Source organism: Gobius niger (assembly GCF_951799975.1).
Source record: "Gobius niger genome assembly, chromosome: 1".
NCBI classification, from domain to species: domain Eukaryota; kingdom Metazoa; phylum Chordata; class Actinopteri; order Gobiiformes; family Gobiidae; genus Gobius; species Gobius niger.
In genome coordinates this window covers 11,076,360-11,104,059 of record NC_136852.1, presented here as the reverse complement: position 1 = coordinate 11,104,059, position 27,700 = coordinate 11,076,360, and the positions used below count along the sequence as shown (strand labels likewise).

The 27,700-nt window shown below is 40.2% G+C and overlaps 4 protein-coding genes across 6 annotated transcripts; 1 reads left to right on the top strand and 3 right to left on the bottom strand.

Moving 5' to 3' along the window:
• Positions 1–4: 4 nt before the first annotated feature.
• agfg1a (ArfGAP with FG repeats 1a) lies at positions 5–16,292 on the bottom strand. Of its 2 annotated transcripts, XM_079574333.1 has the most exons (14): positions 15,934–16,292; positions 11,208–11,301; positions 9,236–9,351; positions 7,806–7,971; positions 6,580–6,742; positions 4,953–5,072; positions 3,633–3,848; positions 3,059–3,236; positions 2,909–2,988; positions 1,857–1,958; positions 1,709–1,753; positions 1,201–1,353; positions 1,039–1,130; positions 5–725 (listed from the first exon to the last, which is right to left on the bottom strand). In XM_079574333.1, the coding sequence occupies exons 1-14, from the start codon at positions 16,098–16,100 to the stop codon at positions 666–668; spliced, it is 1,752 nt and encodes a 583-aa protein (XP_079430459.1). In that variant the 5' UTR covers positions 16,101–16,292; the 3' UTR covers positions 5–665. The 2 variants fall into 2 exon arrangements, with proteins under 2 accessions (XP_079430459.1, XP_079430460.1); XM_079574334.1 differs by lacking the exon at positions 1,709–1,753 and having other exon boundaries at positions 7–725.
• A 671-nt stretch (positions 16,293–16,963) lies between these two features.
• Positions 16,964–19,115, bottom strand: mrpl44 (mitochondrial ribosomal protein L44). The gene is made up of 4 exons (XM_079563171.1): positions 18,884–19,115; positions 17,654–18,122; positions 17,375–17,553; positions 16,964–17,259 (listed from the first exon to the last, which is right to left on the bottom strand). Exons 1-4 carry the CDS (start codon positions 19,057–19,059, stop codon positions 17,088–17,090), a joined length of 996 nt encoding a protein of 331 aa, XP_079419297.1. The 5' UTR covers positions 19,060–19,115; the 3' UTR covers positions 16,964–17,087.
• Positions 19,116–19,162: 47 nt separating this feature from the next.
• Positions 19,163–21,342, top strand: dnaaf1 (dynein axonemal assembly factor 1). The gene is made up of 2 exons (XM_079563161.1): positions 19,163–20,198; positions 20,437–21,342. The coding sequence occupies exons 1-2, from the start codon at positions 19,289–19,291 to the stop codon at positions 21,237–21,239; spliced, it is 1,713 nt and encodes a 570-aa protein (XP_079419287.1). The 5' UTR covers positions 19,163–19,288; the 3' UTR covers positions 21,240–21,342.
• A 405-nt stretch (positions 21,343–21,747) lies between these two features.
• On the bottom strand, positions 21,748–25,956 carry mffa (mitochondrial fission factor a). 2 transcript variants are annotated; one of them, XM_079561036.1, is made up of 8 exons: positions 25,784–25,956; positions 25,014–25,234; positions 24,602–24,771; positions 24,436–24,524; positions 23,972–24,130; positions 23,655–23,711; positions 23,402–23,486; positions 21,748–22,133 (listed from the first exon to the last, which is right to left on the bottom strand). In XM_079561036.1, exons 2-8 carry the CDS (start codon positions 25,228–25,230, stop codon positions 22,002–22,004), a joined length of 909 nt encoding a protein of 302 aa, XP_079417162.1. In that variant the 5' UTR covers positions 25,231–25,234; positions 25,784–25,956; the 3' UTR covers positions 21,748–22,001. The 2 variants fall into 2 exon arrangements, with proteins under 2 accessions (XP_079417162.1, XP_079417163.1); XM_079561037.1 differs by lacking the exon at positions 23,655–23,711 and having other exon boundaries at positions 21,749–22,133.
• Between the last annotated feature and the right edge of the window lie 1,744 nt (positions 25,957–27,700).

Sequence of the window (27,700 nt, the reverse complement as noted above, 5' to 3'; positions counted from 1 at the left end):
ATTTACACATTAACTTAAAAGTCTCTAACACCGAATGAAAGTGGTTTTCAGTTCATCAGCAATTCTGGTTTCCCACCTGAGCATGGTTGGTCTTGTAGTTAAGAAACATTGTATTTGCACAAAGAAGGGAGACTCCTGCCCCTTCCCGACGCAGCACTCACAGCTTTCACCTTTAACTTTCACAATAAACAGTCTTTTTCTCAAGTGAGCACAGCTTAAAATATGTTTTTTTTTTAATACATTAACTGGCAGTTCCCGTTAGCTTTGAGGAAAAAGTTCCGCCCTAACAATGTGTCTTGGATACAAATACTGATATGCACAAGAGAATATTTCCTTGCAAAATATGTACAGAAGAAATGCAGCATAATGAATATAATGTACGGTTTGCAATAACTTAAGTTTCAGCCATTTTGATTATACATTGCGGCTCAGTGGAAGCCAGTTCACAGGTTCAATAAGGAGGAGGGGATCAACCTCTCCCCCACACACCATCACTTTGTCTGGTAGCCTTAGACCCGTGCACGCCCTCATCTGTGACACACTGTCTTAGAAAATACAAAGTCTTACAAACATTGTTTCTTTAAAGCTACTTGTAAAACAAAACAGTGCAATAGGTGCAAGCGCGCCAAAGTTGACCCTGTAGTGAAGCCCGTCTGCACGGATCACTATAAGAAGGGGTTTGTGGAGGAGCCTCCGGCCGGATACTGCACAGATGGCCCAGCACCCTGAGGAAAAAAAGGCATGTTTAGAAAATGTCTTTGGAACAGAACAAGCATAATTAAATAACAGAGGTTACATTATAAACACTATTATTTGATGTTGCAAAGCTAAAGGTAGCAGAGCTTAGGAAAACCGAGCCATGACCATTGTTTGGATAAAGAATGAGAGGAAAAAAAAAATCAGGAGGGAACTTAAAGGCCTAGAGGCAGACTTATGAACAGCAGTACGGAAAGCGTATGACTGGCTAAATAAATACAGTCTCTTTCCATTAAATCTATATCTGCTCTACTGTGCAGTGGCAAGAGTTTTCATACTTACAAGGAATGGATTACTAGAAAGCATAGGTCCAGCCATGGTCTGCCCAAATGGAGTCACCATAGGTTTTGCTTGAGCAAATCCTGGATAACCGCCTGAAAAATGTGCATGGGGTTTAAAACAATATTAGAATTAAATAATGTATAGGAGACAGACAAACCTTACCATTTGGTTGTTGTGGATATGCTGGAGGTTGAGGAAAGGGAGTTTGGCCAGGAAACTGTTGCTGAAAGGTTCCACTAAAACTGGTTGGAAGGTTGAAGCCTGCATTGTTCCCGAATCCAGAGGGCATACTCATGGAGGCAGTGCCAAAGGAGGCTGCAACACATACAGCACGAGAAATTATTAGCAAGTTAGAGCGTGTTAAATGATTTGATAGAGTGAGTCAAAGTGCAAACCAATAAAATCCTAAAGCCAAGAGTGAGTAAACTGCAAAAGCAAGATTACTTAATCACCCACAAACGCATTAGGACAAGGATACAGTAATAATTGCCTTTAAAAACTACAAAGAAGCGGTCGTCAGAAAGGCAATTTTTACCTCCAAGGGATGACCTTGAATGTCTATAGTTAGTCACGACAGTTTATAGATAAAACAGTGGAAATGTAAAGACAAGATCTTAAATAAATTAATAAAAGCGCAGCAACGTGGAGACAAAGTGCACCATGGACCTACCAATGTGGGGAGGCAAAACCTGCCCCTGTAGGAACCCCATCACACCTGTCCAGTAAGCCAGCAACAGTAAGACAAATATATCTAAATAAGTTGCTGTCAGTCTTAAATAGTGTGGGTCAGTGTGTGGTTCTGGCGCAGATGATCGTACCTGCTGCTGCCACAGCCGCTGCTCTGCCATTGCTCTGAAAGGGGTTGGTCGGACCAGCAGCAGGACCAATGCCAGCAGCTACAAAAGGGTTAGTTGACTGAGCTGGGGGAAGAAAAGGGCAGGTTTTGGTGTGGAAAACTCAGGATACAGTGGTATACAAAAGTTTGGGCACCCCTGTAAATGTTCATGATTCTCCTTCATAAATCATTGGTTGTCTGGATAAGAAATGTCAGTTAAATATATCATATATCATATATCAGTATATCAGTGATTTTTGAGAAGTGAAATAAAGTTTATATGAATTATGGAAAGTGTGCAAGAATTATTTCAACAAAATTAGGCATGTGCATAAATTAACTCTGCAGATTCTGGTGGTAGGTATGTTGGACCATTCTTCTTTTCAAAACATCTCCTATATGTCTCGAACATATGATATATTTAACTGAAATTTCTTATCCAGACAACCAATGATTTATAAAAGGAAAATCATGAAAATTTACAGGGGTGCCCAAACGTTTGATTATTATATTATATAACACACTAGCATCTATCAAATATCATTATTTACTACTGTGAGCCAAACTGAGTCAACAAAATCTAACCTCCACCAAAGTAAACCAGTACAAAGCTAAACAATAAGACTAAGCTCAGAGACTGAGGCGAAATAGTTAAAATCCTGAGTGAATTTTGCCTTGTTAAATATTTTAAGACTGAACAGGTTTTCATTTTGAATTTATATTTTATTTATACAAAATAAAGATGAGCCTGGTTATAGCGAAACACTCACCATAAAATTAATATCACACTATGTGCATGCAAGGTCATTGTGACAATAGCCTCTTCGGTCATTTGTGTAAAACATACTGTAATATGTACATGAGATCATTTCATTTAAGGGTCTGTTAGTAAAAAGCTGCAAATCTTTGTTGAAATTATTATACAGCTTAATTTAATGCGATATGGAAAAATCATTGTCAAAAAAATATACTGTGATCACAGCTTTTCTAGTTTATAGTGGAGCCCTTTAGAACACAGTTTCAGAGTTTACTAACCTCCAAATCCCGGAGGCATGCCGGCCATAGCCTGCTGGGGTTGAGCTGACGGTGCCCCACTCTCTGAAGCAAATACACTCCTGCAGTGATAATAAGTGGTTCATAAGAAGAAGTAGAGAGAATATACACTTATGCACTTTTAACGCTCACCCATGAGAGGTGCTGGTGGTGTTGTAGACACTGGTGGGAGGGGCTGATGTGCTGAACACAGTGTCCAGCGCGGCTAAAGCAGCATAACGGTCTCCTCCGGCCACAGGGATCTGGGGTGTGGCTCCTGCTGCTGCTGCTGCTACAGCGGTGGTGGTCGTGCCACTGGGAATACCACCTCCTGAAGTACAAGCAGAAAAGAACCAGGTTAAACTAATACTAACGACAAATGAAACAAGACCCCAAGATGGCTGCCATGTTCAACCTACTAAAAATGACAACAGTTTAATGGTTAGAAAATGAACATATTGATTTTTGAGAAAATACATTTTTTTTTTTTTACCAGTGGCTCTTTTTATTTTTAGACAATTCTAAAACAGGGTAATTTCCCTGTTTCTTAAAAAGCTACATAGTGAATTTTGTTTCTTGAAATTGTAAAACCATCTTTACAATTCTAGCGGGAGTGGCAGACTCTTCAGCTCAAATGCTGCACTCTCTATGTTCTTCTAACGGTTTTTCAGTGAGACTGATTTTTCTGTTTGCCGTGTCTAATACAGGCTAGGCAGTAGTAGTTTACCTGGCTCCGGTATGCCAGAGCTAAACATGTTATCCAGGTCAGCCAGCGCTGCGTATCTATCACCAGGGACATTAGCACTCTGTGCAGCTTCTGTGTCAGCTCCTGTGGAGTTACTCTGGGAGGAGGAACTGAAGGATCCAAAGTCAGCACTACACGATTTGGGGAAGTTGTCAAAATTTGCAAAATTGGCATTTGCTAGTCCCCCTGAAGCGCTACCTGTGTAAAAAAGAGAAATTAAAAGTCACGAAGGGAACCGTATGTGGTGTCCTGAATAAAGTCGATTTTTGAAATTTAGAAGGACAGAGGAGGCTGCAACAAAGTGTTAATAAAATAAGACAGGCATGGTGTCAGCCTGCAAAAGGCTGGCTATAAATTAAGAAACATATTGGTAAATTATTCTCCACAGTTAGCAGTTAGCCACATGGAAATAATCTGCCTAGTGCCTACAGAGCAGTATTTAACTACTACATATAGACCAGATAACTTATAAAGGCTTTACGACAGACTAACGAAGCACATTAACTCTTCTACATTTCAGCCCAATTGATTCCAAATAAACGTTTTGCTCGACAGACACCATTTTGTAGTTGTGTTACAGAGGAGTTGAAACAGTCACATGCGCACGCACGATTAGAGAGGAAAGGATCACAGCACCAAACACTGGCTCAAAGCAAGGGGGCAAGACTTACTGTGTGCCAGCTGAAGAGGCAGAGCTGTGCCAAACTCACCCATACTGTGGCTGGATGAGAGCACAGTGTAGGCTGGCAGCCAAAACCAACGTGAAAAGGGACAGAAAAAAAATGAAGCAATGAAGCACAATCAGGAAAAGTGGACAGACAAATGAAAAAAGAAAAATAAATAACAAGCAGTGAGAAAAAAACTATAGCATAATGAAATCATTGTAAATAATAATGCAGTGGCTCTAAAGAGAAGGAACCATTTACATTTAGAACTACTTTTTTAGTACCTCTGCCGCGTGATTATGAACTAGAACAAACCATAGAAAAAGGACAATCAATGTCAATGTAACTAACTAACTGATCTATAGAGAAACACATAAAAGGTTTGAAGAAGAGGAGCTTTTTAAGATTCCATGCTCCATGCTTCCACCAGAAGTTCATTGCCAAGTTAAACATATAGAGAAAGGACAGTTTGCAAGAAAAGTGTGGTGCAAACATGTCAACCATAACATTGGTTAGAGCATGACTGGAAAGACAATGGGGGATATAAAATAGTTAGACAAGGAAGAAGGAAAGAGTTACATCCAGAATGCTACTTTGCGTATGCTAATCATCTGTCATTGTGGTATGCTGACTGTACCTGTGCTTGCAGCTGGAAATGGAGCAGAGGGAGCAGTGGGGAAACCACCTGATGAGCCAGCGGTGTTCCCGAATGTGTCAAAGTTAGCAAAGTCTGCATTTGCACTGGGGTTTTGAGGCGCTGGGGGTGGATGGAGGGACAGGACGGAACACACAATGAGACACAGAATGGAACACAGAAAAACAATGGGTGAGACGTCACGCGGAAGCTGATGACACATGACTAACACACAGCTATGGATGATAACGAATATGATCACATGGTAAAAACAGTGATTGGGATGATTTTACAGAGTGTATATGTCGAGGGTGTAGGTCTGCCTTCCGATATTAAATACACAATTGTCTTTACTTTGTAATATTTATGTGGCTAAAATTTAGTCTCTTCATGAGCCAATATTTCTCTTTTCAATCAGGAAACAAGGGCACAGGCAGAACATCGCTCACTAAAACTAAAAAGCAAACACAGACATCGCATGTTTCTGCCGAACACGTACATATGCGTATGTACTTTAATCTACGGATTGTAACCACTGGGTTTCTATGGGTGGCAGCAAGTCACTTTTTAATGCCAATTGAATTCCTAAATACTATAATTCTAATGCCACAAATGCAAGAAATTGTGGCATATTAACTTTTTTAAGATTCGTAAACATTTCATCAAACAGGGGAATGAGGGGAATGGAGGGAATATGGCACAACGGGCAACTTTTGAGCAAAAGATCGTGAAATTCAGTCAGAACTGAAGCTTGATTGGTTTTAGACCATAGTTTTTGTGTTTGGGACAAATGTATGCAGTGAAAATAGTTGAGCAATGTCATTTTTGTGGGTATTTCCTCAAAGGAAAAAGATTCAATGCCAGTTTGAATCCAATTTTCCGCATTTTATTGACTTTTAAAGCCTTACTTTTGGCATATTTAATCAAATTTTATAATGCCCCTGAAACCCTGTATCTAACTGTTTGATGGTCTCAGTGCATACAATCAACACGTAAAAAAAAAGGTGATAAAATGAATGCAGAGCCCCTTCTTTCCAAGTTTAAAGTAGCTTCATCCCTCTGTGATCGCACAGTGAGAGGGATCTTAATATGAGACATGTTGAGACAGCAGGCAAACCTACGCCCATGGTGTTTACAAGGATGGTATAGGCAATATAGGTCGTGGTGTGGGTGATGTCGATGTACAGTAAGTGGATTGTCATTTGTTTTAGGACTTGGCTTGAGAGCATTTTTTGGCAAACCAACAGAAATGTGCAATTTAAGCAAAATAGCACATTATACCCTATGTTTATGGAGCTTTTTAGTTACTGTCGATTTAGTCAAACTTCAAAAAGATTATATTCCCCACCTCTAATAATACGCAAGTTCTATGCTTATATTTCTGGAATAAGGCGACTGTTTATGGCTCAATAAAAGAGGAAATGAGACGACATTACGCAGCATGAAGGAAGAAAACACTAATAGCTTTATGTATCATTAGTTACCATGGAGATGAGCGTCTGTCCATTGTTCCAAGGATAGTTTTACAGTCACGCTTTGCATTTATGGTGAAAAGTGGCCCAACATCTGGGGTGTCCCTACTCCCCGTGTATCATTAGCTTTACATAGAAGTCAGGGAGATTCTTCTTACTTGAGTGACTGTTGAAATGTGCAAAGTTGGCAAAGCTGGAGTTGGCGCCGGCGTTGACGTTCGGCGGGCCCGCGAAGATGTCTCCGCCCAAGTCACTGAGGAGGTCGAACTTCTTGTCATGGAACTGCTGCGGATGGGCATGTCCTCGGCTCACTACGGGGGACTGTCAGGGGGAAGGGGAGCATTTAGGTCAGTAAATCCCAAAAGATGACTCTGCAATGCGTTATTATGGATCACAAAGGAGTCCCCATTAGTGAAAATTCTAATCCTCTCCTTGAATTCACGTTATGTGATTTGCACTACTTTTTTTTCCCTCCTTCAGGTATTGCCGAAACGGGGTAGAGCTAGGGCTGTCATGATAATTACTATATCGACTTATCGTTCTATAATAATAGATAAATGATACATTTTAGGCTCCATATTTATCGCCTGTACATTTAGCATTCCCCCTATTTTTTCCTCATAAAACAAGCTCGTGTGGTATTTTAGGATATGATGATGCACTTTCAGAACAAAGGTTTACTGTAATTTTTATGCCTGAGAGTTGACAGTATCTAGTATCGTTAAGAGTCAATAATATCGTTTATCGCGATACTTTCCTGCCTCAATATATCGAATTTGTTATCGTGACAGGCCTAGATGGAGGTCCTGTCTTATCCTCTAAACCCCGCCTTAACACATTTTCTCCATTTAAATTTTGGACAAATCTAAAAGCTTAAAAAAAAAGCGTCAAAAGAGCGTCAAAAACAAAACAAAAAAAATGAATGAAAACCATCAAAAAAGAAAAACGCGGCAAAAAAGTGGTAGAAAAAGCAACAAAACAGGCGACAAAAAAGAGCCAAAAATGCAAAATACAGGCGCCAAAAATGAATGGAAACAAACAAAAGAGCAAAACGCAACAAAACAGTTACAAAATAAGCAGGCGACAAAAAAGTGATGGCAAAGCAACAAAACGCGAGACAAAAAAAGCTACAAAATAGCAAAAAACAGCAACAAAAAAATGTATGTAAAGCAACAAAAAAGTTAAAGAAAACAGTTACAAAAGAGCGACAAAAACGCAAAGGAACAGGCGACAAAAAAAGTGATGAAAAAGTATTACACTGGCCTGGAGGCTGTAAGCTCCAGTCGATAAGCTCTTAAATTTGAGTAAAGCTGAACTGGAGAAAATGTGTTCGGTAAAGGCGGGGGTTAACATATTAAAAATGTAAAGCCCATATTTCTCTGACCTGGTTGGGCGGGGTGCTCTTGTTGAGGTGTAGCGTGGGCGCAGAGTCTCCCAGCAGCGCCTTGAGGGGCCGGACCTCGGGGGTGCTGCTCGTGCTGCTGTTCGACGAGCCCGAGATGGAGGCGTGGACTGAAGCGACTACTTTGGCCTGTTCTGGAGGCACCCACCTATGAGCCCGACAAAATTAGAGACATTTAGGGAAGTCATTATCGACAAATTGTGCGGGGTGAAATATCAGTGTGACATTTGGAAGTTACGGTCTCGCTCAATAAAACATTAAAGCAAACAAACAAAAAAATCCATACTGCAAGAAGCCACAGCATCTCAAAATAGCTCATCTTAAAAATAAGCTCTATATTAGTCTGGCTTTCCACATTTAGCTCCATTTTAGCCTTGTGTACTGATTTAGGAAAGGTCTTGTCTTGACAAATAGATGTAAATACTGAAGGAATGTTAAGTGTTGAAATAGTTTTGTGAAATACAGCAATACTCGAGACCGTAATAAAGCTTTTTTCCTCAGCCCAAGTGAATACAGTGAAATATTATAGACAAAACGATTTAAAGGTGACCAAAACTACAAACAAACTTTACATTTATAGGGTTTATACGGTTCATATAAGAAGTAAGTCAAATGCAATGCTTTTTAACACCATTTGAATGCACTTTAATGACACAAACGCAGAAAGAAAACTGAACATTTCTGAAGATTTCCAGACATTTCATCAAACATGTGGACAATTTCAGTCAAAACTGCAACCCTATATGTTTTATTTTCAATGAATTTATACAGTAAAAATCATTGAGCTATGTCATAATTTTCCATTAAATTTTGATTTAATGCCAGTGTCAATCCAATTCAATGCTTTTAATGCTTCAATGCTTTTCAATGCCCTGTGGAAACACGGTTTTATATTTCATCATCTCAAATAAAATCACACAGTTTGAAAACCATGGGCTTGAAACAATGACAAAAAGCACATACCGCAGCCCAGTCTATTGTGTGAATCTCAAGGTATGATTTAAAAACTTACAATTACTTTAATGACCCATTGCCAGACTATGCATTTTAGGCAGAAAACCCCATGCAGTTGAGAATTTCCAGAGCAAGTAGCGACAGGTTGAGGCAGAGACGCGTGGCTACTGCCAATCTTGAGCCATTCCAGTCAAAAAGGCGCAATATTATCCTCCGTCTTTGGATTCGAGTGTGTGAAATGTAACTCAAAGCACCAATAGAATACAACCTTTCCAAGTCTGTCCATCATGACCTACATTTAGCGTTGCAAGCTTGTTGCTTGAGGCTTGCCGCTAGGAGCTGTGTGACACATTCCAAAGCAGAGGGGTAAACAACAGCAGACAACGCTGCGCACACATGCCGACGGAGCATCTCTCTGCACACCGGGGAGGGGGCTCTTTGATTAAAAATTAACTCACCATCGTTTCTTCTCGTATTTTTCTTGAAGAAACTCTTTCACTTTCTGTGGTTCTCTGAAGTCTGGCACTGAGGAGGTTCTGTCGTCATACAGGCCCAGCCAAATCTGTTTACAAACCTTAAAAAGGGACAAAAGGCCAAAAATTAATCATGTATCTTATCTAAAATGTTACACGCATACCGTTATCAGAAAACACAAGACAGTTATCAGCTTTTTCTCTCATGCAGCCTTCATGTATTCCCCAAACTGTAAATGCTAGTGGATGTGTACGTGCCAAATGGTTTGCTGCATTGCTCAAACCAGAGGTGACTTTCTGCTACTGTGGCTTTTGTGGTTGAGCTTGTCTGGAACTAAACTTCACTTTTAACATTTGGCTGCACGCCTTCTCATCTGCATCTCCTCAGGTGTGAAACTGAAACCCCAAAAGCGGCAGAATAGATAAAGCAGCCTGGGAAGAGTACCTTGAGTCAACCTTGAGTCTCTCCTGGCCGCTTTTAATGGACTGTGCCTCCCATGCGGCATTGCGCCATTTTGTCTTCCATTTACTGGAAATAGATTGAATGATGCTCTTTTATCCTTTTAACAATAATGTGGTCCTTTAATTATGACATGAGGAGAATACTTTATAGCATTCTCATATCCTAATCTTCAGAGCATATTGTTTGTCAAGAATAGAATGGAGTACTGCCTGCCCCAAAGTCCACAGGTCTGAACAAATGTCTAGTCATTTAAAAAAAAAAATGACTAGATTAGCTATTGAGCTATTGAGCAATGTCCTATTAGTTTGTATGTCCACTTTGATGTTTAATATATTGGTACCACTTAAAAGAAAAGTCGTGTCTGTCCCAGCTCTCCGACAGTCGTAACCTAGCTTTCTGAACAAGTCCAACAACAAGTACTGTATTTTCCGGACTATAAGTCACACTTTGTTTTCATAGTTTGGCTGGGGGTGCGACTTATTGATCAAAATATCTAATTTCACATGTTTGTTATTTTCACACTGACAGCAGCGAGAGGGCTTGTGTACCAGTATCTGCTACTCCTGTACCACTGTAAATATAAAATAAACGGTAATCGAGCAGCAGAAAGAAAGTTTGGAGTGGGCGAGAAACTTGTGAGGGTCTGGTGAAAAGCGGAGGTTACTCTTACTGCAATGAAGAAAACAAAAAAAGCGACTCACGGGCTAAAAGCTCGATGGCCACGGCTAGAGGAACGAGTTCGCAAATGGATGCTTGAACAACGTGCTGCCGGGAGAGGCTTGTCAACGGTGCAATTACGCCTCCATGCCCAGGTAGCAACTTATATATAATTTTTTGTTCTTCATTATGCATTTTTTGGCTGGTGCGGTTTATAGTCCGGAAAATGCAGTACTAGATTTCCATACTACTACTACTTCTTCTTCTTCTTCTTCTTCACAGTTATTCATAGTATACCAGCTGCTACAGTACCTGCCATGTTTGAAATGTTTTTTATTTCAATATTTAAAGACTAAAATATAAAAAAAAAACCTGCTAAATTAAAGCAAGAATCACATGCTTTCCCGTGTGACAGTTGTATAATGTGAAATTCATGTCTGTGAAGACTCAGAGAGTGTGGTAGGATCACTTTTTGAGGACGGGAGAATCTGGGCGCAGGAGCATCGAGATGAAACACATTGCAAAACTCTTGGGAAGAGACCAGGAACTAAAGTGGTGAGATCCTGTGCACTGTTAAGGTTAGTTTCTGAATCTGCCCTGACACTCCCTTAGTTACCGTTTCCTTTTGTTTCTGTCTGCTTCTTTAGTCGATATTTTCCCTCTTTTTGTAACCACTTTTATCATGCCATTTAGTTTACAGAAGTTATTGTCGTTTTTGGTATGTCTGGCTGTTCCCTTGTTATCTTAATCCATGTCCACCGGCACCACATTTTATAAATAAATTGAACAAAAAGTGAGGCGCAAGAAAATGAGCTTCTTCACACCGTAACCACTCACCTCGTTGCCGTGTTTCTGTAGGAACTCGATTTCTGATTGCGTGAAGGTCGTCATAGAGATGGACTTGACTCTGTGGGGGGGGTTTAGACCTCGTCTGCGGGCAAAGAAACAAGGAGGTCAGCAGCAATTTATGACTTGGTGCAGTGCAGTGAACACGAGACCAGATAATAACTGTGGGTCGACGGGCATAGCCTAAAATCACCGTTAATGCGTTTATTTTATTGCTGGTGATAGTCAGCGTTATGATCAGTGCTTCAAACACCAGGGCTAAACTGACATTATACATTGAAGTTTATACTGATAAGGACTTAGCCCGAAATATATCCATTCAAAACATTTAATGATGCGTTGATGATCAGAGAAGTAGTTATTGTGATGGGCCTTCACAAGACAATACAATTAAAGCTGTCATGACAATAGAAGGAAATTAAAAGGCTCTGAATGTGGGTGGAAGATTTGGCTTCCCGAACCCCATTGATATAACTGCCTCCTGAATAGAAACGTTCATTATAGTGACGCCCATGGGCCCACACAAGTCGTTTTTCACTGGGGAGGTCACAGCTCCAGAGTTAAAAATGGTGATTGTAATGGGTCGAAAACAGCCTTCAGTGGTTTTTATATTAAGCTCGTGAGCCGCTTGACTGTTTATTCTGGATCCATGAGTAAGCAGGAGCTAATGTGGTTACAAGGTCCCTGTCTTTTTAGTCTCAAGGTCAGCATTCAGACCGCTATATCAGTATGCCCCATGGTACTGCTTAAATTAAAACGAGTTTTACCAAAACACAAGCTCTATTTGAAATGAATGTATAACTCGTTTGGCTTCTCTGTGACCTTCAAAGTGCAAAAACACACAGTTAGCAAATATTTGCTTATGTAAAATAGGAAAAGCAGCAGAGCATGAGATCTTCTGGGATCAAAGAGGGAACGTGTCAACCAAAACTGAAAGGCACATTGTTAATAAACATTTCATATTACACAAAATATACATATGCGCACACACAAAAATTATACATTTGCCCATTTTAAAGCCACACTCCAGGTTATATGTTGCAAAATGCCATGATATCAACCAAACTTTTATAAATTCAAAACATAAGTGAACATATAGGCCTGTCACAATAATTTCTAGATCGACATTTCACATCAGACAAATAATATACTTTTGGGATCAATATTTCTCTAAAGTACTTCTGGTTGCATTTTTTTGATAAATAATATTAGTTCTCGCAATATATTCTTGCCTCAAAATAACAAACCAAGTAGCTCCGAACATCCTGCAACATCTCCATGGAGACGAGACGGTGATGTCCCGCTCTCAGCAAAGTCAAGTCTGAGGTACTTTGGAGTTGAGATGTTATACAGTTTAAGAACAATAAGAACGAATAAGAAATGGGTAGGTTGAACCCTTCCTTTCACAGTTATGTAGTGAGTAGTACTCATAACTTAAAAAATGTCACTTTAAATCAAATACTAGGGGCGGCAAAGTCAACTTTAGTTGTTTGGAAAGCTTCGACGTCTACAGTATGTCACACATAGGAGTCCTGTAAAGACAGTGTAATACTAGACCCGAGTGATTAATTATTCAACACCACTTCCCTGTTCAAAATTTGTTCTTGTGTTGACCACACATCGGATCTAACAGTGCAGTGCGGCTATTAAGTAGAGCTGAAATTACTAATTGGATTCATTGAGATATTGCACACACAAAAAATATAGAAAATCATAACATTTAGTATGAGTAGTATTTATCTGGGTTATAAAAATATACCATTTGCTGAGAGAAGTTACATCACTCAAAGCAATAACACCAAATAAAATGACACAGGAAATATCAAGGCTGGGACGATCCACTTTTATCGCGATCCGATACATATCACGATACCCAGGGGCCGATCTGATACGTATTGCGATACAGTAAGTAATTATAACAAGTGATATATTTAACACAAAATGTCAAAGTGCTGTAACTGTTACTGGAAATCAAAGGAGTGCATGATAAAAAAAATGCCCCCAAACACAAGTACTTGGTATTGCAGCACAAAGTATTGCGATCCAAGTTCCGATACGATATTTTGTCCCAGCCCTAGGAAATATACATTTGGTGTATATTAGTGAATAGTGGTAAGCTGCCAAGAGTCCTCCTTAAATGATATCATTGGAGCTTAAGGTGGCCACAATTTTGAAAAAAAATAAATAATAATAATAACTAGCTGTCAGAATAATGATTAAAAAATACAATAAAAATAATTGCTGGATCAAACAAACAGTCATCAAAAAAAGTGTTCTGCTGGAATCCGCACTTTCAAAAATAAAGAGTGACTGATGCTTTTTACACTGCAAAAGTGAATGTCAATTTCACTTTTTAAAAAGGGGCTTGATCTCATCCTAATCATATGAAAACAAACTAGGTCAAACAAACACGAAAAAAATTCAGAAACCCCAAAAGGCAACACTTCCAAACATGAGACACAAAAGAGAATGTCTGTCTGTCTGTCTGTCTGTCGCTATATAGTATCTTATCGCCGTGACCATGAGGATTATCATTACAAATTCATTCTGTAAAAAGACAGACGAATAACGGCACCGAACAGTTAGCTCATAAACATTCACTTGACTGACAATGACTTTGCAGCATCCAATAGCCATTTTCAAACTCTGCCACAAATTGCAGGGGGGATAAAAAAACAAAAAACAGATGAACTAGAAACTATAGTATATGACGAGCAAAGGGAAAACTGTGTCTATGTGCAATCTGTAACAGCTTCAGGGCATGAGCAATTGGCACAATGACGGGCCATGCGCCATAAATGAGATCACAGGAATTTTTAAAGCAACACTATCTGCTTTAAATTCAATTCACTAAACATTTACCCACTTGTGATTCTGATTGACTTGTGTGCACAACTGATCAAAAGAAGATGAATTTTAAATAAGATTGTTTGATTATGGTGAAGTGTGAATAGTGTATTTCATTCATAGCTTGTAAATATGACATTATGGCGCCTCTAGCCCCCCCTGCGCGAGTTCAACTGCTTTACAAAATCTGATGCCATCAATGTCTCGCTTTAGAGTTCACGGATGCTTGTCAGCTCTTGATGTAGTGACAGTGACACTTCCCATTTTGGGGCGGCCGCATTTAGAAGACGCCAAGAGGGGGTGACTTCCGGGCTGTGGGGAGTTGTCCATAAAGACACATTGTGAGCGGTGTTCCTCTTGGGAAAGCCTCCACCTTGATGAGGAATGTGTTTACATAGCAGATTCCAGCTCCACCCATTTAGCAACCACAACTATAAGTGACGATTTTTGGTAATGACGTAGCGGGCTTCTCATTGTTGCAAACGTGCACTGAAATGTCGTGGTCTGAAAAGCTTAAAAAAAAATAAAAAAAATGCTTTCATGTTTTTACCTGGTGAATTGATCTTCAACACCAAAATAACAAAGCTAATAATAATAAAATAAAAACAACTCTGAACCCCCCAAAAAAGAAGGGTTATGCCGCATCTCCAATTTGAGAATGTTGCAAAAGAATAAGACGAGAAATACTTTCATAACTTCCTTTTGACTGAATGAAAAAAACAATCACATGTTGCTGATGTAGCTGCTGTGAGGCCATGCCACTTCCTGAGCTTACAATCACAACAGCTTTCCAGTAAAGATAGCTATGGACACTGGTCACTCAAATCCTCACTTTGCAGAATTTTACACAATGCACACAGTAATATATTTAAGATCTGTTCAATAATGTTAAAAAATTCACTCTTTTTATCTCCGCAATTCAATAGTTAGTCAATATATGTAGAGATTAGAAACGGTGGCCTGATGCTAAGCAACGAAGCACATGACAAACTCAATAGTTTTCATATTTAACACATACTAAGTGGTGAGTAATAGGTACCACCCATTACCTGTCCGGCTGACTCTTTTCTGAGTTATGAGGGTCCAGGTTTTGACTTGTAGGTCTATGTTATGATGACTTTTCCCCTGGATAACTGTGTCCTTGACTGACTCAGAGTGTACCCTCAAAAGTCAAGTTTAGTGTGTCACGATGCACTGAGACCCGGTTTACAGTTTAAAAGAGATGGGTTATCCATCTTTAGGTGAGTGCAAATGCTTCACTAATCCCCAATCCTGAGCTACAGATGTTTGCTGCACAACTACACTACAAGGCTCCCAGTCACTTACAATATATGTTCTAAATAAACAGACACATAGACTTAACTAATCTATACAGAACATGTTTGAGTTGGACATTGATACAGAACTGAATTTCTAATTAAAGACATATTGTTTGTTTTTTCCCTCCAGTTACTTGCATGCTGTCATTTGTGATGAAGGGTTTTGGGGGTTGATATTTTCATTACACCAGCAACTAGTAGCTGCAGTGGTACTGGTGAACAACTTAACCTAGCTTGCAAGTGTCACAGGCAAGTTCACTCTCTAGCACTGAGAGCTAAAGTTAGCCGCTATCTCTGATCAGTGGTCACTTAACAGTGCTTAACACAGATAGTCCTAATCTATCCGCCCAGTACAGTGCATCAAAAACAATGGCATAACCGCTTAAGACCACACTGACACAGATTGTGATAAGTATGCATGCAACGTCTAGCTAGCCTCCATAATGCTAACTTGCCATGATCGCGGGGTATCATCGGCTGAAGGGTATCAAAATGTTATGCCGTCTGCGCCATGTCTAAACTAAGGTCACAGAATAAATGAGGATACTTACAGGATACCAGAGCAGGAGGTGCACACGAACGAGCCCAGCGTCATGTTGGCATAGGTTGGGCCCCGCTGATCGCAGTCAAAGCACTTTCTATTAGGAGGCAAACTCGTCATTTCTCTAAGCATCTTTAGGTGTTTCTCCTCCTGTTTTCGCTTCGCACTCGCCGCCATGGTGAGAGACGTGTAGAGCTAATAGTAAACCGGTACGTTGGGATGAGCAGCTATCAGAGAGAAAGAAGAGGGACTTGTGCTTTTTAACAACTGCCGCCGGGTGTGTGGAGAGAGGGGCAGGGAGCTGCTGCAGTCAGGGCGGTCTGTGGGGCGGCCTCGCGTCTCCTCGAACAAGAGTTGAGGCGTCCAACCGGAGAGCAGAGGACGAGATGGTGAGTGTTACTCACTTCCGCTTTCGTTTTAATCCCGTTATAAAATACATATTTCATTGTGAACTGATATAAATGGTCACTTCTCAGTAACTGCAATGCATCACAGCTTGCAATGCATCATCCTTTTGACTGAAAAATCAGCACACAATGACTCACACATTAAACATATTTTGTAAGGAATTTTATTCTTATTCTTATTGCTAAATAGATATATCCGCTCACTATTTATTTCAACTTTATTCCGGACTCGTGATCCATTAAAAATAAAATGACTAGACAACAATTACAATGGCATTTTACAATCACGCCAATGCTTGTCTGACTATTTGTCAGTGTCAGTTTTTTAGACCCCGACGGATCAAATTAAAGTTTAACTGCAGTAGTTGTATTTACATTACTCAAAGCTTTATGATGCGCCATTTTTGGTTTAGTCGAAGATAGTAACAATTTTGATCTTCACGAATTTAATTATCTTTGACAAAGAGTTTGCCCGATTTCAACAAACTAGCGCTACATGGTGGACATTAATTGGTATTGCAACATTGTGTATTCGAAGAATCTGTTAAAATAGAGGATGCTGACAGCTGCCATCTCAGATATGGATTAATACAAACGTCAATGTATAGTAGTAAAAACACAAACATTTTGGCAATTTTTTAATGTCATATTTACATTCCAAAAACTCATTACATTATTTACATTTTGTCATAAAAGTTCTTGCTTTTTTATAATACATTATGTACCAAGTTATTAGAAGACTCAGTGAATCCACATTCTAACTGCTACTGACTGCCTGAAGTGTTGGCTGCTGCTCCGGTTGGGGAATAAAGTTAATTGGTTTTCGGTTTTCACCAAAGCCGTAAATCTTTCGCAGGGCCACTCGAGCTGCCTCTTCTTCAGCAGAAACAAGTGTCTCTCCAGGAGCTTGAGCCAGAAGCTTCGTTTCGCTGATTCAGGGAACACAATGGAGAAAATGCATTGTAATCATAATACTATTACCATTCAAATGTTGTCACCCATATGAAAGAAAGTAAGTGGACTGTAAAAAATGAAGGCACACACCTGTATAAGCCGACAAAGTAGAGAGGGAGCACGGTGCTTGCTCCTGCAGACCTTATGAGGCGGGGCTCAGGCAGAGGAATATTTCTCTTTGTTAGCTCCTCTGTGAGAAGGCCCATAGGATTCACCACTGTCCATAAATCAAACAGGTCCTTTCCAATCATCTGAGTAACCAGAAAATCCTACAAGAAACAAGAGGTTACAAAAGACACTTTGAAGCCATACACACAGGAAAGTATTTTGCCTTTTAACATGTTATTATGGTTATCTAAATATAATTACCCTGAGAAAAAAGCCTGCCCGTTCGGCCCCACTGCTCTCCTGTAGCGCTCCGATCACTGCCATGAAAGTAGAATAGAGAACCTCATTTGGAACAGGGAACTCTCCGCTCATGGTGAGGTCTTCAATGCCTATATTAGTAGCAACATAGTTGACAGTGCTTACACCTGTGAGATGATCTACAACACTCTGCGCCCCATCAGCTGGTAAGCTTGGGTAGGAAGCCTTGCACCAGTCAGCGATAAACTCTTTGGTGATAGCTTCACCTTTGGCACTAAGCTCAATATTATCTTTCAGAGTCAGAGCGGTCAGCTTAGTGTCCATGCCCAATCGTTGTCTCCTTTCACTCTCTGCTATAAGATAACACGGGTTGACAAAAGCCCTTTTTAAAAGCTCTAAAGAAAAGTTCTCATGAAGACGGTTCTGGAAAGCCTGGACCTCAGCGTGATAATCCCAGTTGAGCTTCTGTGATCTGCAAGAGTAAAATATGAAATTGTTTTTTTTTTACTCCACATCACCCTCCTCCTTATCACACCAGTCAGGGAAGTATGCATGTGGATATTATTTTTTATATCTCGGGATCTTAAAAGAATAGGCCACCGTTTTTCCATACTGAGATATGTTCTTACCTGAGCTTGGACGAGTGGACCCGTCTGGTCTTGGTACGTGCCCGTGAAAAGAGCTTGGTCGCTTCTAACTTCACCCCGTTTGGAATACATTGGGAGAGGCCAAATGCTAACAACATCTTTGGTCGTTTTGCATGACTGAGGGCTCGCACAAAGACCAGACAGGTACGTCAACTCGTCTAAGGTCAGGCAAAAACATATCTCAGTGTGGGAAAATGGTGGCCTGTTCCTTCCAACAGAAACAATGTGGGTAGCCCAAATCACACATTACAATGCAATACTCATTATGAACATGTGTCGAGAAATGCCTCAAAGGAAGCCACAAAGTATTAATTTAGGCTAACGTTACACACTGCAGTACAACCCTATACTACACAGGAGCGTTTTCATTTCATCTCCTTCATAGAAAACCATGCAGGAAACCACTCAAGACCTGTCATAACGACATTCCCCGCTTCACGGCTGGAGTATTGCAGCTGTCAAAAGCTTTTTTGATGAAAAATTTGTGGGTAAAATGTTAAACTATATCCCCCAAAGGAATCATATTTGGATCTTGCAGAAATGGCCTTGAGGTGATCTCTGCTAAATAACCTGCTAACTAGCTTACCGTGGTTTTGGAGGCGGTGGTCCTTCGATCTTCAGTTTCTTTGCCATTAGATACACGTAGGCTTTCATCCATCTCTTTTTCTCTCTCACTTGAGTGAAATTGACATTTCTGCAAACGCCTTGACAGTGGATTCCCAAAGCTAACGCTGCACGGTTGAGGAGAAATCCCGTAGCCATGATGTTGCTCGCTGAAGGCTGAGTGCCACAGTGAAACGCGTCCGACTTGAAACAACTACGACGCGGTACTTTAGGACCGCCGCCCGCGCGTGTATGGCGTTACCATAGCAACAGACATCAACTGAAACTGCCTGAGCTTACGGTTGATTCGAGGTAGCTAAGAATAATACATCATTTTTTGCCATCTAAATCTCAGAAAGAGGGAGGCGGAGTTGTACTGAAGCCACAAATGGAAGCCAGGGATTTAAAATTGCAATCTATTACAAACCAAACTAATATGGACAGCAAGGCAAACGTCAACGACCAAGAAGAAACGGCAAAACCACACGCAGGAATGAAGCAAGAAGAGAAGGAAAACACTGGACCACGAATGACAAAGAAGTTTCTAAAAGACCACTGTAAGCAGCACAAGCTTTACGTCACTCCTTACCTAAATGATACTTTGTACTTGCATTTCAAGGGCTTTTCAACTATAGAGAACTTGGAAGAGTACACTGGACTGAAGTGTCTTTGGTTAGAGAGCAATGGTCTACAACGCATTGAGAACCTGGATGCCCAGACAGATCTGCGCAGTCTCCTGCTTCATCAAAATCTCCTCACCAAGCTGGAAAATCTGGATCACCTGAAGAAGCTTTGCACTTTGAATGTCTCCAACAACTTCATACAGACCATAGAGAACATCTCCTGTCTTCCTGAGCTCAGCACGCTTCAGATTGCCCACAACAAGCTGAAATCAGTCGAGGACATAGACCACCTCAGGGAATGTTTGGCCATCAGTGTGCTGGACATGTCCCACAATCTGCTGCACGAGCCTGAAATCCTCTCTGTGCTGGAAGTAATGCCTGATCTCCGAGTGTTGAACCTCATGGGCAATGAAGTGGTCAGAAAAATCCCACACTATAGGAAGACACTGATGGTGCGTCTCAAGCATCTCACTTTTCTGGATGACCGTCCTGTCTTCCCCAAGGACAGGGCGTGTGCCGAAGCGTGGGCATCTGGGGGCTTCGAAGCAGAACGAACCGAGAGGGAGCAGTGGGAAACTCGAGAAAGGAGGAGAATCCAAGACAGTTTGGATGGGCTGGCACTGCTCCGGCAAAAGGCAGTGGAGAGAAGACGCCAGCGTGAGCTACAAGAGAAAGGTGAGGTTTCTGAAATTTCAACCAGGAGAAAGATATAGTCTGGAGATGTGATTAACTTTAAGCTGATGATAACTACAGCAAACAAGTATGGGTGGGTGCTCGAACAGAAAAGAGGGGGAGAGGGTGCAGTTATGAATGACTAGAGGTATGATTGGAGAGATAAATAATTTGTCTTTTATGTTTTCATTTTACGCAATCACTGATATTAACCATTTTAAACAATGATGTGTTTTTCCAGGAGAGGCAGTAGACACAACAGATGAAAATCCAGATCAGAATATGAGCTCACAACAAAGTGAGAAGGTTGAAGTTTTTGTGCAAAGCCCGGATGCCCGAGAAGATTTTTTACAGAGTCCAGAAGACGACCGACTAGACAATGGACAGTCTGAAGCAGAAGATGTGAAAGAAGCAAGTGTGGAGATGAAGGAAGACCAGATGAAAGGTGAAAGTGAGCACCACTTTCAACAGGAGAATATACCAGAACATGAAGAAATGAATCCAGAAAAAATTCCACAGGAAGCAGAGGAAATACTGAAGATGGAGAATGAAATCAAACATGAGTCTAGCAACAGAGAAATCCAACACGAAAAGCTGCAGCATTTGCACAAAAAGGAGGACCTGAGTGAACCAGATGAAAGTATAACACTAAATTGTCCTGGGCCTCAAGTGACAGAGAACGAAGACGTAGATGATCTCGAAACCATCCACCTTTCAATCAACCAGCAACTATGCATCGATGACCTGCCCGATTTGGAGGATATAGAGTCAGAAGAATATATGACAGCGTTTACTTCCTCACAGTCCAAACCAAAAATAGTGGTTCTGTCTGACACTGAGGATGAAAATGTTGGAGAAGAGTCAGAGCTTCCTGAACGGTTTGAGCCAAGCACAAATAAATTGCAAATTGAAGCCACAGACAAACTACGTCCACTTCTAGAGATGAAATGTGTGGATACGACTGAGCCTCTACTGTTCGAGCCGAAAGTGGTGCCGTCGAAGCACGTCCCAGCACCGCGCTGTCTGATCGAAGAGCTGGACTGAACATAGAAGACAAATATTACGAAGTTTTGAGACATTAAATTGGAAGACATGTAAACAATTTCAGTTTTTAGCTTTTCAATACCGGAAAAAAAAAGCTGTCTAAAACCAGAATGGATTGTTCCCTCTTATGATATTAAAAGTTGAAATGTTAAAAATATATATACCGTATATCAAAGTGTCAGAAAGTTTTTTGTAAGATAATTGCTCTATGGTAAAGGTGCTTTGGTGTTTGATGAACAGAAATGTACTACTTATGAGAAAACTTAACACCCTGCATAGCGTTGATAAAGATTTTAAATTAAGCCCCTTTAACAAAAGACAATTACATAGAAAATGTAAATAGAGAATTTTGATGAGTGCCTAGTGCCTTTGTCTAATACTACACCAAATATTGAACATGAAGACAGAATAGCTTGGGACAAACCAACACACAGGACAATATAATTCTTAGATTTTACTGAATTGTTTGACTTTCCCTATATAATGTACACAGCTCTGCAATATATACATTTGAACATAATCAAATTGCAGCTCCATAATTAAAATAGGGCATATACTAAATAGCTTTACTGTTGTCTTGCCTAAAACCCTCCCAGTACAGTGACGCAAATACAGATATTTACAATTCATGCTAAGAACAGAGCAGAAAATACATGTATAAAAATAAAAGGAATCAACAGAATGAACAAAGGAGTAAAAAAATAAAACTGTACATTTTAAATAAAGAATGTTTGTTCTAAAACAGTCTTCTCACATCAGGCATTAGCGCCGTAGCCACACCCAGGTATTGATGAGCCAGAACGCCACACTGACAGAATACAGGATCATCTCTCGCTTGGCCCGCTCCTTGCTCTCCTCTTCTAACAGCTGCAGTCTCCGGTTCAATTTGATCAGCTATGAATAAATAATACGGGTTTAAGACCGTGCAACAAATGAGAATTACAGCTCATTAAGGCTCTGGGTCTACATCGAGTCCAAATATTTTCTCAGACTAATTTTGAGATTTTGATTTAGATGAACTTAAAATTAGGTTTATTTTCGATGAAATATTAACACATTGAGTGCCGCGCTGATTTGGGGATTTAGCTGTAGAGCGCCAACAATCCAGACCATTTTTCATGATATGATATTTGTAGCACCGCAGCATATTCTATTATAGCTATGGACACATGCTACGGCTCGATTGAAAGCTGAGACTCTAAGCTCTCCGTAGGTGGAAACAGTTTAATTCTACATGCCTTGTTTCCGGAGAAATCCAAAGCTAAACTGAGGCTAGTTTTGATCAAAATCACTCCTCTCTCCAACTTTCTCCTCCTCTATCCTCTCTGGACGGACACTAACGTTATGGGAAGAGTCAAATGCATAAATATCTCAGTTTCAAGTAAATTTTCAACAACCACATTGCTGACACGTTTTGAAACACTGTGTTATCGATCGCTTTTTATCGCGGGTGCATTTAAAAAGCCTGGTTCTCGGATTGAAGACTGAACCCGGATGTTTCTCAGCCGTCCTTGGATCAATTTTGATCATTTAAAAACTCAGAGAAATGTTAAAATCTCAACTGTTTCGATCTGTACATATGAAGCTCTGCTTTGTCAAACGCGCTCCAGAGAGCGAGAGAGAAGTGTCGGGTTTACAGCTGTTCGCTGCGCAACACCACGCACCCTTGGACTTAAAAAAGAAGAAGAAAAGAAACGCAATAATATATGAAATGTCCAGATCGTGACTTTCTCACAAGTTTTTCGTCATTAATTTAACTTCTGTTCATTATAGAGCTACCAAAATCACACATAAGCTGTATTAGAGTGTTTAGTTTCGGAATAATATTTTGGCACTCAATGCGTTAAAAAAACAAACATGCATAATTAGAAGTATCTCAGGTGATAGAGCCCTCAGCTCCAAAAGTCAGAGGTTGGATCAAAGCTCTGAACAGTGCAGACAAGGCACATCAACCACTTTGCAGGTGGAAAAGTAAAAAATTAATACCATTTACTAAAAATGCTCTTCTTAACAATTTTCTTCTTCACCACGTCATAGGGTTTTAACAATGGTGATTTCAATAATTTTTTTTTTGTGAAAATATTTTTTTCCGGTTGTTTTAATAAAGACAATGGCAACATCATATCCTGTCATATAAGCAGCACGCAGCCTTGGAAACAAACCTGTCTCCGTAGTGTCGCTGCATCCACCAAAGTCATGTCATCAGCGCCGGTATCAAACGATGCTTCAAACGTAGACAATGCCAGCCTTTGAAAAAAGACGGAAAAGCAATTATTATACACAAACCTTATTATAAACAGTTGGTAAAAACTATTGCAAGCTATATCACATCTGTTAGGACTGAAACAAGAATGAAATGCAGGACAGGATCAAGGACAGAAATACAAAATGAAGTGCTTTTCCAGGTGAAGTTACCTGGTGTCATGCAGGGGGTTGGAGCCTGAAGCTGAACCCCCTCGCAGAGATGGTTGGCTGAAGAGGTGAGAGGAAAGGACATACGAAGTGGGAACAAGTGAAGACAGGAAATAGAAATTATGTACACAGCTATTAATTGTTAAACTAAGGCCAAGGGTCTGCGCTATGCAGACACTTAAGCACTCTCAACCCTGCCTTTAAAATAATTTATCAATGTGTACTTAAATGTCCAAATTAAATTAAAGTATTGTTTAAGAATGAATAAGAAATACAAATAACCTGAACTTTGGCTCTAAGCAAACTGCATGATTTGTCACCTGTGAGGGCTCTCATCCAGGACCTCCAGGACCTGCTGGTAGGCCCGGCGTGTGGTGGACTGGATGAAAGACAGAACACCACTAGCACTGTTCAGGTTGTGCTCTTCTTCAGCCGCGGTTAGAGGGGGGTTAGAAGGGTCAGTAGTAGCGGAGGCTGTACTGCTCAGGGGCCAGGTTAAGAGCAGCCAGAGCATTCCGTTAAACAGACAAAAAGGGGAAAAGAAGAGGAAAAAGAGTGGGAGAGAAATAAGGAAAGCTTTGTGTATTTTGATGGTCAAATTAGAAAAGCTTAAGATCTCGAAAATTAAACACACGCACTATCTACTTTATATGTTAGTTATTACAGGATGTATCAGACCAATTCCCCCCATGTGACAAAGGATCAGATGATACACAGTGCAGGTTTACAAAACACCGATGCGTTTATGAGCAAATGAGGGCATGTTGTGAATTGTTACACTTACGCAGAGTCATCTCGTGAAAGGCCACTGTGGCGCGTGGAGATATTTTCACTCACTGACCGTTCCCGTCTCATTCTTCCCTGGGGTCGGATCTGCAAATAATAAAGCACTTTGGTGTTTACTGATGGTTTAGCTTGTTTAAAGTGTATATTTTTTTAGTAATACGTACCATGTCATCAGACTCTGATGCTGCTTGCTGTTCATCTTCGAGGAAGTCGAGGGGTCGCTCACTGAGTGTGAGTACTCTGGGTGGAGTCTTTAGTGAAAGCGCGTCTAAAGGTGTGGACTGGATAAGATCCAAGTCTCTCGGCTCAGGGAACACTTTTGAACCGTTGTCTCCTGAAGGAATAGGAATAAAAAATAATACAGCAATGACACAGCAGGTTGAAAAATGCCCAATGGTGTAAATGAATATAATGAATAAATATAAATCAATAAAATCAACTAATAATATAGTAATACTGTTTTGGAGAAAGAACAAAGTCCTAAGTCTCTATGTGACGGAGTTATAAGTGACTTGCAGGGTGTTACATCACAGCATAAATCACTGCGCAATAAAACAAATACGACCTCTTGCCTACCAGACATCACAATCCTATCTGGGACCTGCATTATGACACTTGGGTACACATCATGAGTTCCCAGGATCATAGGGTCATCATAGACCTGAGGGGCCACTTTGAGCATCTCCGGGACACGCATCTTTTGGCTGATTCCTTCGGTGTAGTCCAGCTCGTACTGAATACGATTTAAATCCGCCATCTCTGCCGTGGGGGATGGGAATGCTGCTCCGTTCATTTGGCTTTAAAGAAAAGAAAAGCAAAAGTGAAAGACAGAATGAACATGTATGTAAGTTGAGATTGTTTTCATTTCAGAGTTGAATCACAGAAACAAAAAACTGGTTCTTAAAATAACACACCCACTTTTAAAATTACTTTCGACTCTGGGCAATTATTGTGAAGGCAAAAGCTTGTGATCTGATCACAGGACAAGAAAAGTAGCCTTGTGACTTCAAAGACACAAGACACAAGCTAAATGCAGATAGCAAAGCAACATACATTTTTCATTACATAGACATTAGAAAACAATACGCTATTTATAACAGCATAATGCAACGCAGTGTACATATACGGAAGCAAATATTAGATGCTACTGTACGCTATTAGAATAAAAATATCGAATTAAAATGACCAAACAAGACTTCTTATTTAGTCAAAAGGCTACCAAATTAAAACACTCATATTGGAAACACGCGAGAAAGCACGGTCAGTAGGTTCTGTCCAGGCTGATAGACATGACCCAGGCTAGTAGATGTAGCCAGCTCCATCTGGATGCGGGGTCTTGGTCTTACCCTTTGGATGCTGTAGCTTTTCAGGGAAGATGGTCTTTGTTTGATGCGAGCTGAACGGGTACCAAAAATAACTAAAAATCACTAAACTGCAGGGGAATACGTATCAAAGAAGATAGAGCCGCCAATAAACATGTCCCGATGACGATGTGCGGTTGTGTCTCTGAAATCTAAACAGGAAGTGAAAAACAGTGGGAAACCTCAACTCCCGGAAGTGACGTGACAGTGACGCACTTTTATTCACGCACTTTTTATTTTATTTTTTTCATTAATACATTTTAAAAGTCTGCATTTTACCAACAATTATACAAGTACACGCATGTTATGAATAATTACATTATAAATAATCAATATTTTATTTAAATCTCCAATGACAAATAAATTCATAGTTTCATACAACGACAATTACAAACGATTTATTTTCACACCGATAGAACCTGGCTAGTGCATAGAAATACAAACTATGGCATTACGATCATGATATATGAAAAATACAAAAATATAATAAAAATGATAAATGGTAATTATTTCTTTCTTTTTTTAAATTTCCTGTCTTTTTTGTTGTTGTCAACAAAGCAATACATATCAGATAAAATATTTTAAAATTGCTTGCCCATAGAGGCCCATTACACGAAGGCATCCTCACTCGCGGGGGGTTAGGGCTCTTGGAGCTGGCCCTGGGTAACATGGGTGGGTGGTGCGTAAAAGTCCGAGCCATTCAACTTTAGAGCGACATGCAGTTCAGCGGTCAGAGCTTGCACCGCGTCGCATCACAGAATATATCACTGCGCCTCGATTGTCTACTTCGAAGTGATGAATGGGGACTTGATTGCCATAATGCTATTTTTTGATGGACTCTGACCAACTGCACCTTTCCGTTTTCTCACCTGCCTAAAATATGATCCGGCATTGGACTGTTTTGTGTGTCATGATTTTAAGCACTTTGCACGCCGTGTCATCTGTGGAGCTGCAACCTGGCATGTAAGTTTCGGGTTATTGTGTATCGAACTTGAAAGTCAACCTATTTATCGCAGGTAGTATGTTTAGCACAGTTATTTTGTTCTCCAGCGCATTAGTTCACTTAAAGGCGTAATTTTGTCAAACGTATGCCAAAAAGTAGAGTTTTCATTAATTTGTAGCACTTTGTAATACCTGCTATATTCTCTGTTGTATTTTTATATCTGTCCACTGGGAGTCGCTATTTCAGATCACAAAAACGCTATATTTACCAGTCTACAAATAAAATTCAATCTACAGTCTTATTCGGGGGCAGAAGTTATACATTTTCTGCACATTTTCCACGGTAATAGGATTCACTTTACTCATTTCCATAGAGGATACTTGCAGTAATTAACTCCAGGGTTCCCTATATTGACTCCAGATGGTTGTAAAGGAAGATGCCCATTGCCTATGCTGGCAACAAACAGGATGCAGACCTCACATGCTGTACAATTTAAATGCCATGTTACAACACAAATGAACATAAGCCATAGCATGCCCATACAGAAACGATGCATCTGTTTGGCATTATAAACCAATTCCAGTTCATTTACAGTGCATTGGTACAGTGTATCAATTGAATTGCTCCACATGTTACTTTGCTCTGGTTTGTCTCACTATGATTTGTAAAGTCAATGTAATGTCTTAATTGCATTCAATGTGGAGGTTCAATTTCCACAAAGGTATGGAGTAGCCCTGATTGAACAAGTCTGGAAGCTCAATTTCATTTTATAGCCGCCATAATATTGTTTGTATTTGGTTAAGACACTCGCCACACATTGCAGTGATTGCATGTGGCTGACAAGTGGGGGTTAGGTGAAAAAAAACATTTTGCCAGATCACCATGCAACTTGTCAACCATGAATCATGAATGAATGAAAAGTCTACTCGTGTGTACTTAATACATACAACATGTGGAAA

Coding starts and splice junctions, on each gene's coding strand:
- dnaaf1 (XM_079563161.1), top strand. CDS start 19,289: ATGGAAGCCAGGGATTTAAAATTGCAATCTATTACAAACCAAACTAAT. Junction 20,199..20,436: donor GCGTGAGCTACAAGAGAAAG/GTGAGGTTTCTG, acceptor GTGTTTTTCCAG/GAGAGGCAGTAGACACAACA.
- mffa (XM_079561036.1), bottom strand. CDS start 25,230: ATGAACGGAGCAGCATTCCCATCCCCCACGGCAGAGATGGCGGATTTA. Junction 23,712..23,971: donor CTGGATGAGAGCCCTCACAG/GTGACAAATCAT, acceptor TCACCTCTTCAG/CCAACCATCTCTGCGAGGGG. Junction 23,487..23,654: donor AACCCCCTGCATGACACCAG/GTAACTTCACCT, acceptor CTTTTTTCAAAG/GCTGGCATTGTCTACGTTTG.
- mrpl44 (XM_079563171.1), bottom strand. CDS start 19,059: ATGGCTACGGGATTTCTCCTCAACCGTGCAGCGTTAGCTTTGGGAATC. Junction 17,554..17,653: donor GGGCAGGCTTTTTTCTCAGG/GTAATTATATTT, acceptor TGTTTCTTGTAG/GATTTTCTGGTTACTCAGAT. Junction 17,260..17,374: donor TACTTTGTCGGCTTATACAG/GTGTGTGCCTTC, acceptor TCCCTGAATCAG/CGAAACGAAGCTTCTGGCTC.
- agfg1a (XM_079574333.1), bottom strand. CDS start 16,100: ATGGCGGCGAGTGCGAAGCGAAAACAGGAGGAGAAACACCTAAAGATG. Junction 6,743..7,805: donor AGAGCACCCCGCCCAACCAG/GTCAGAGAAATA, acceptor TCCCCCTGACAG/TCCCCCGTAGTGAGCCGAGG. Junction 1,131..1,200: donor ATATCCACAACAACCAAATG/GTAAGGTTTGTC, acceptor CACATTTTTCAG/GCGGTTATCCAGGATTTGCT.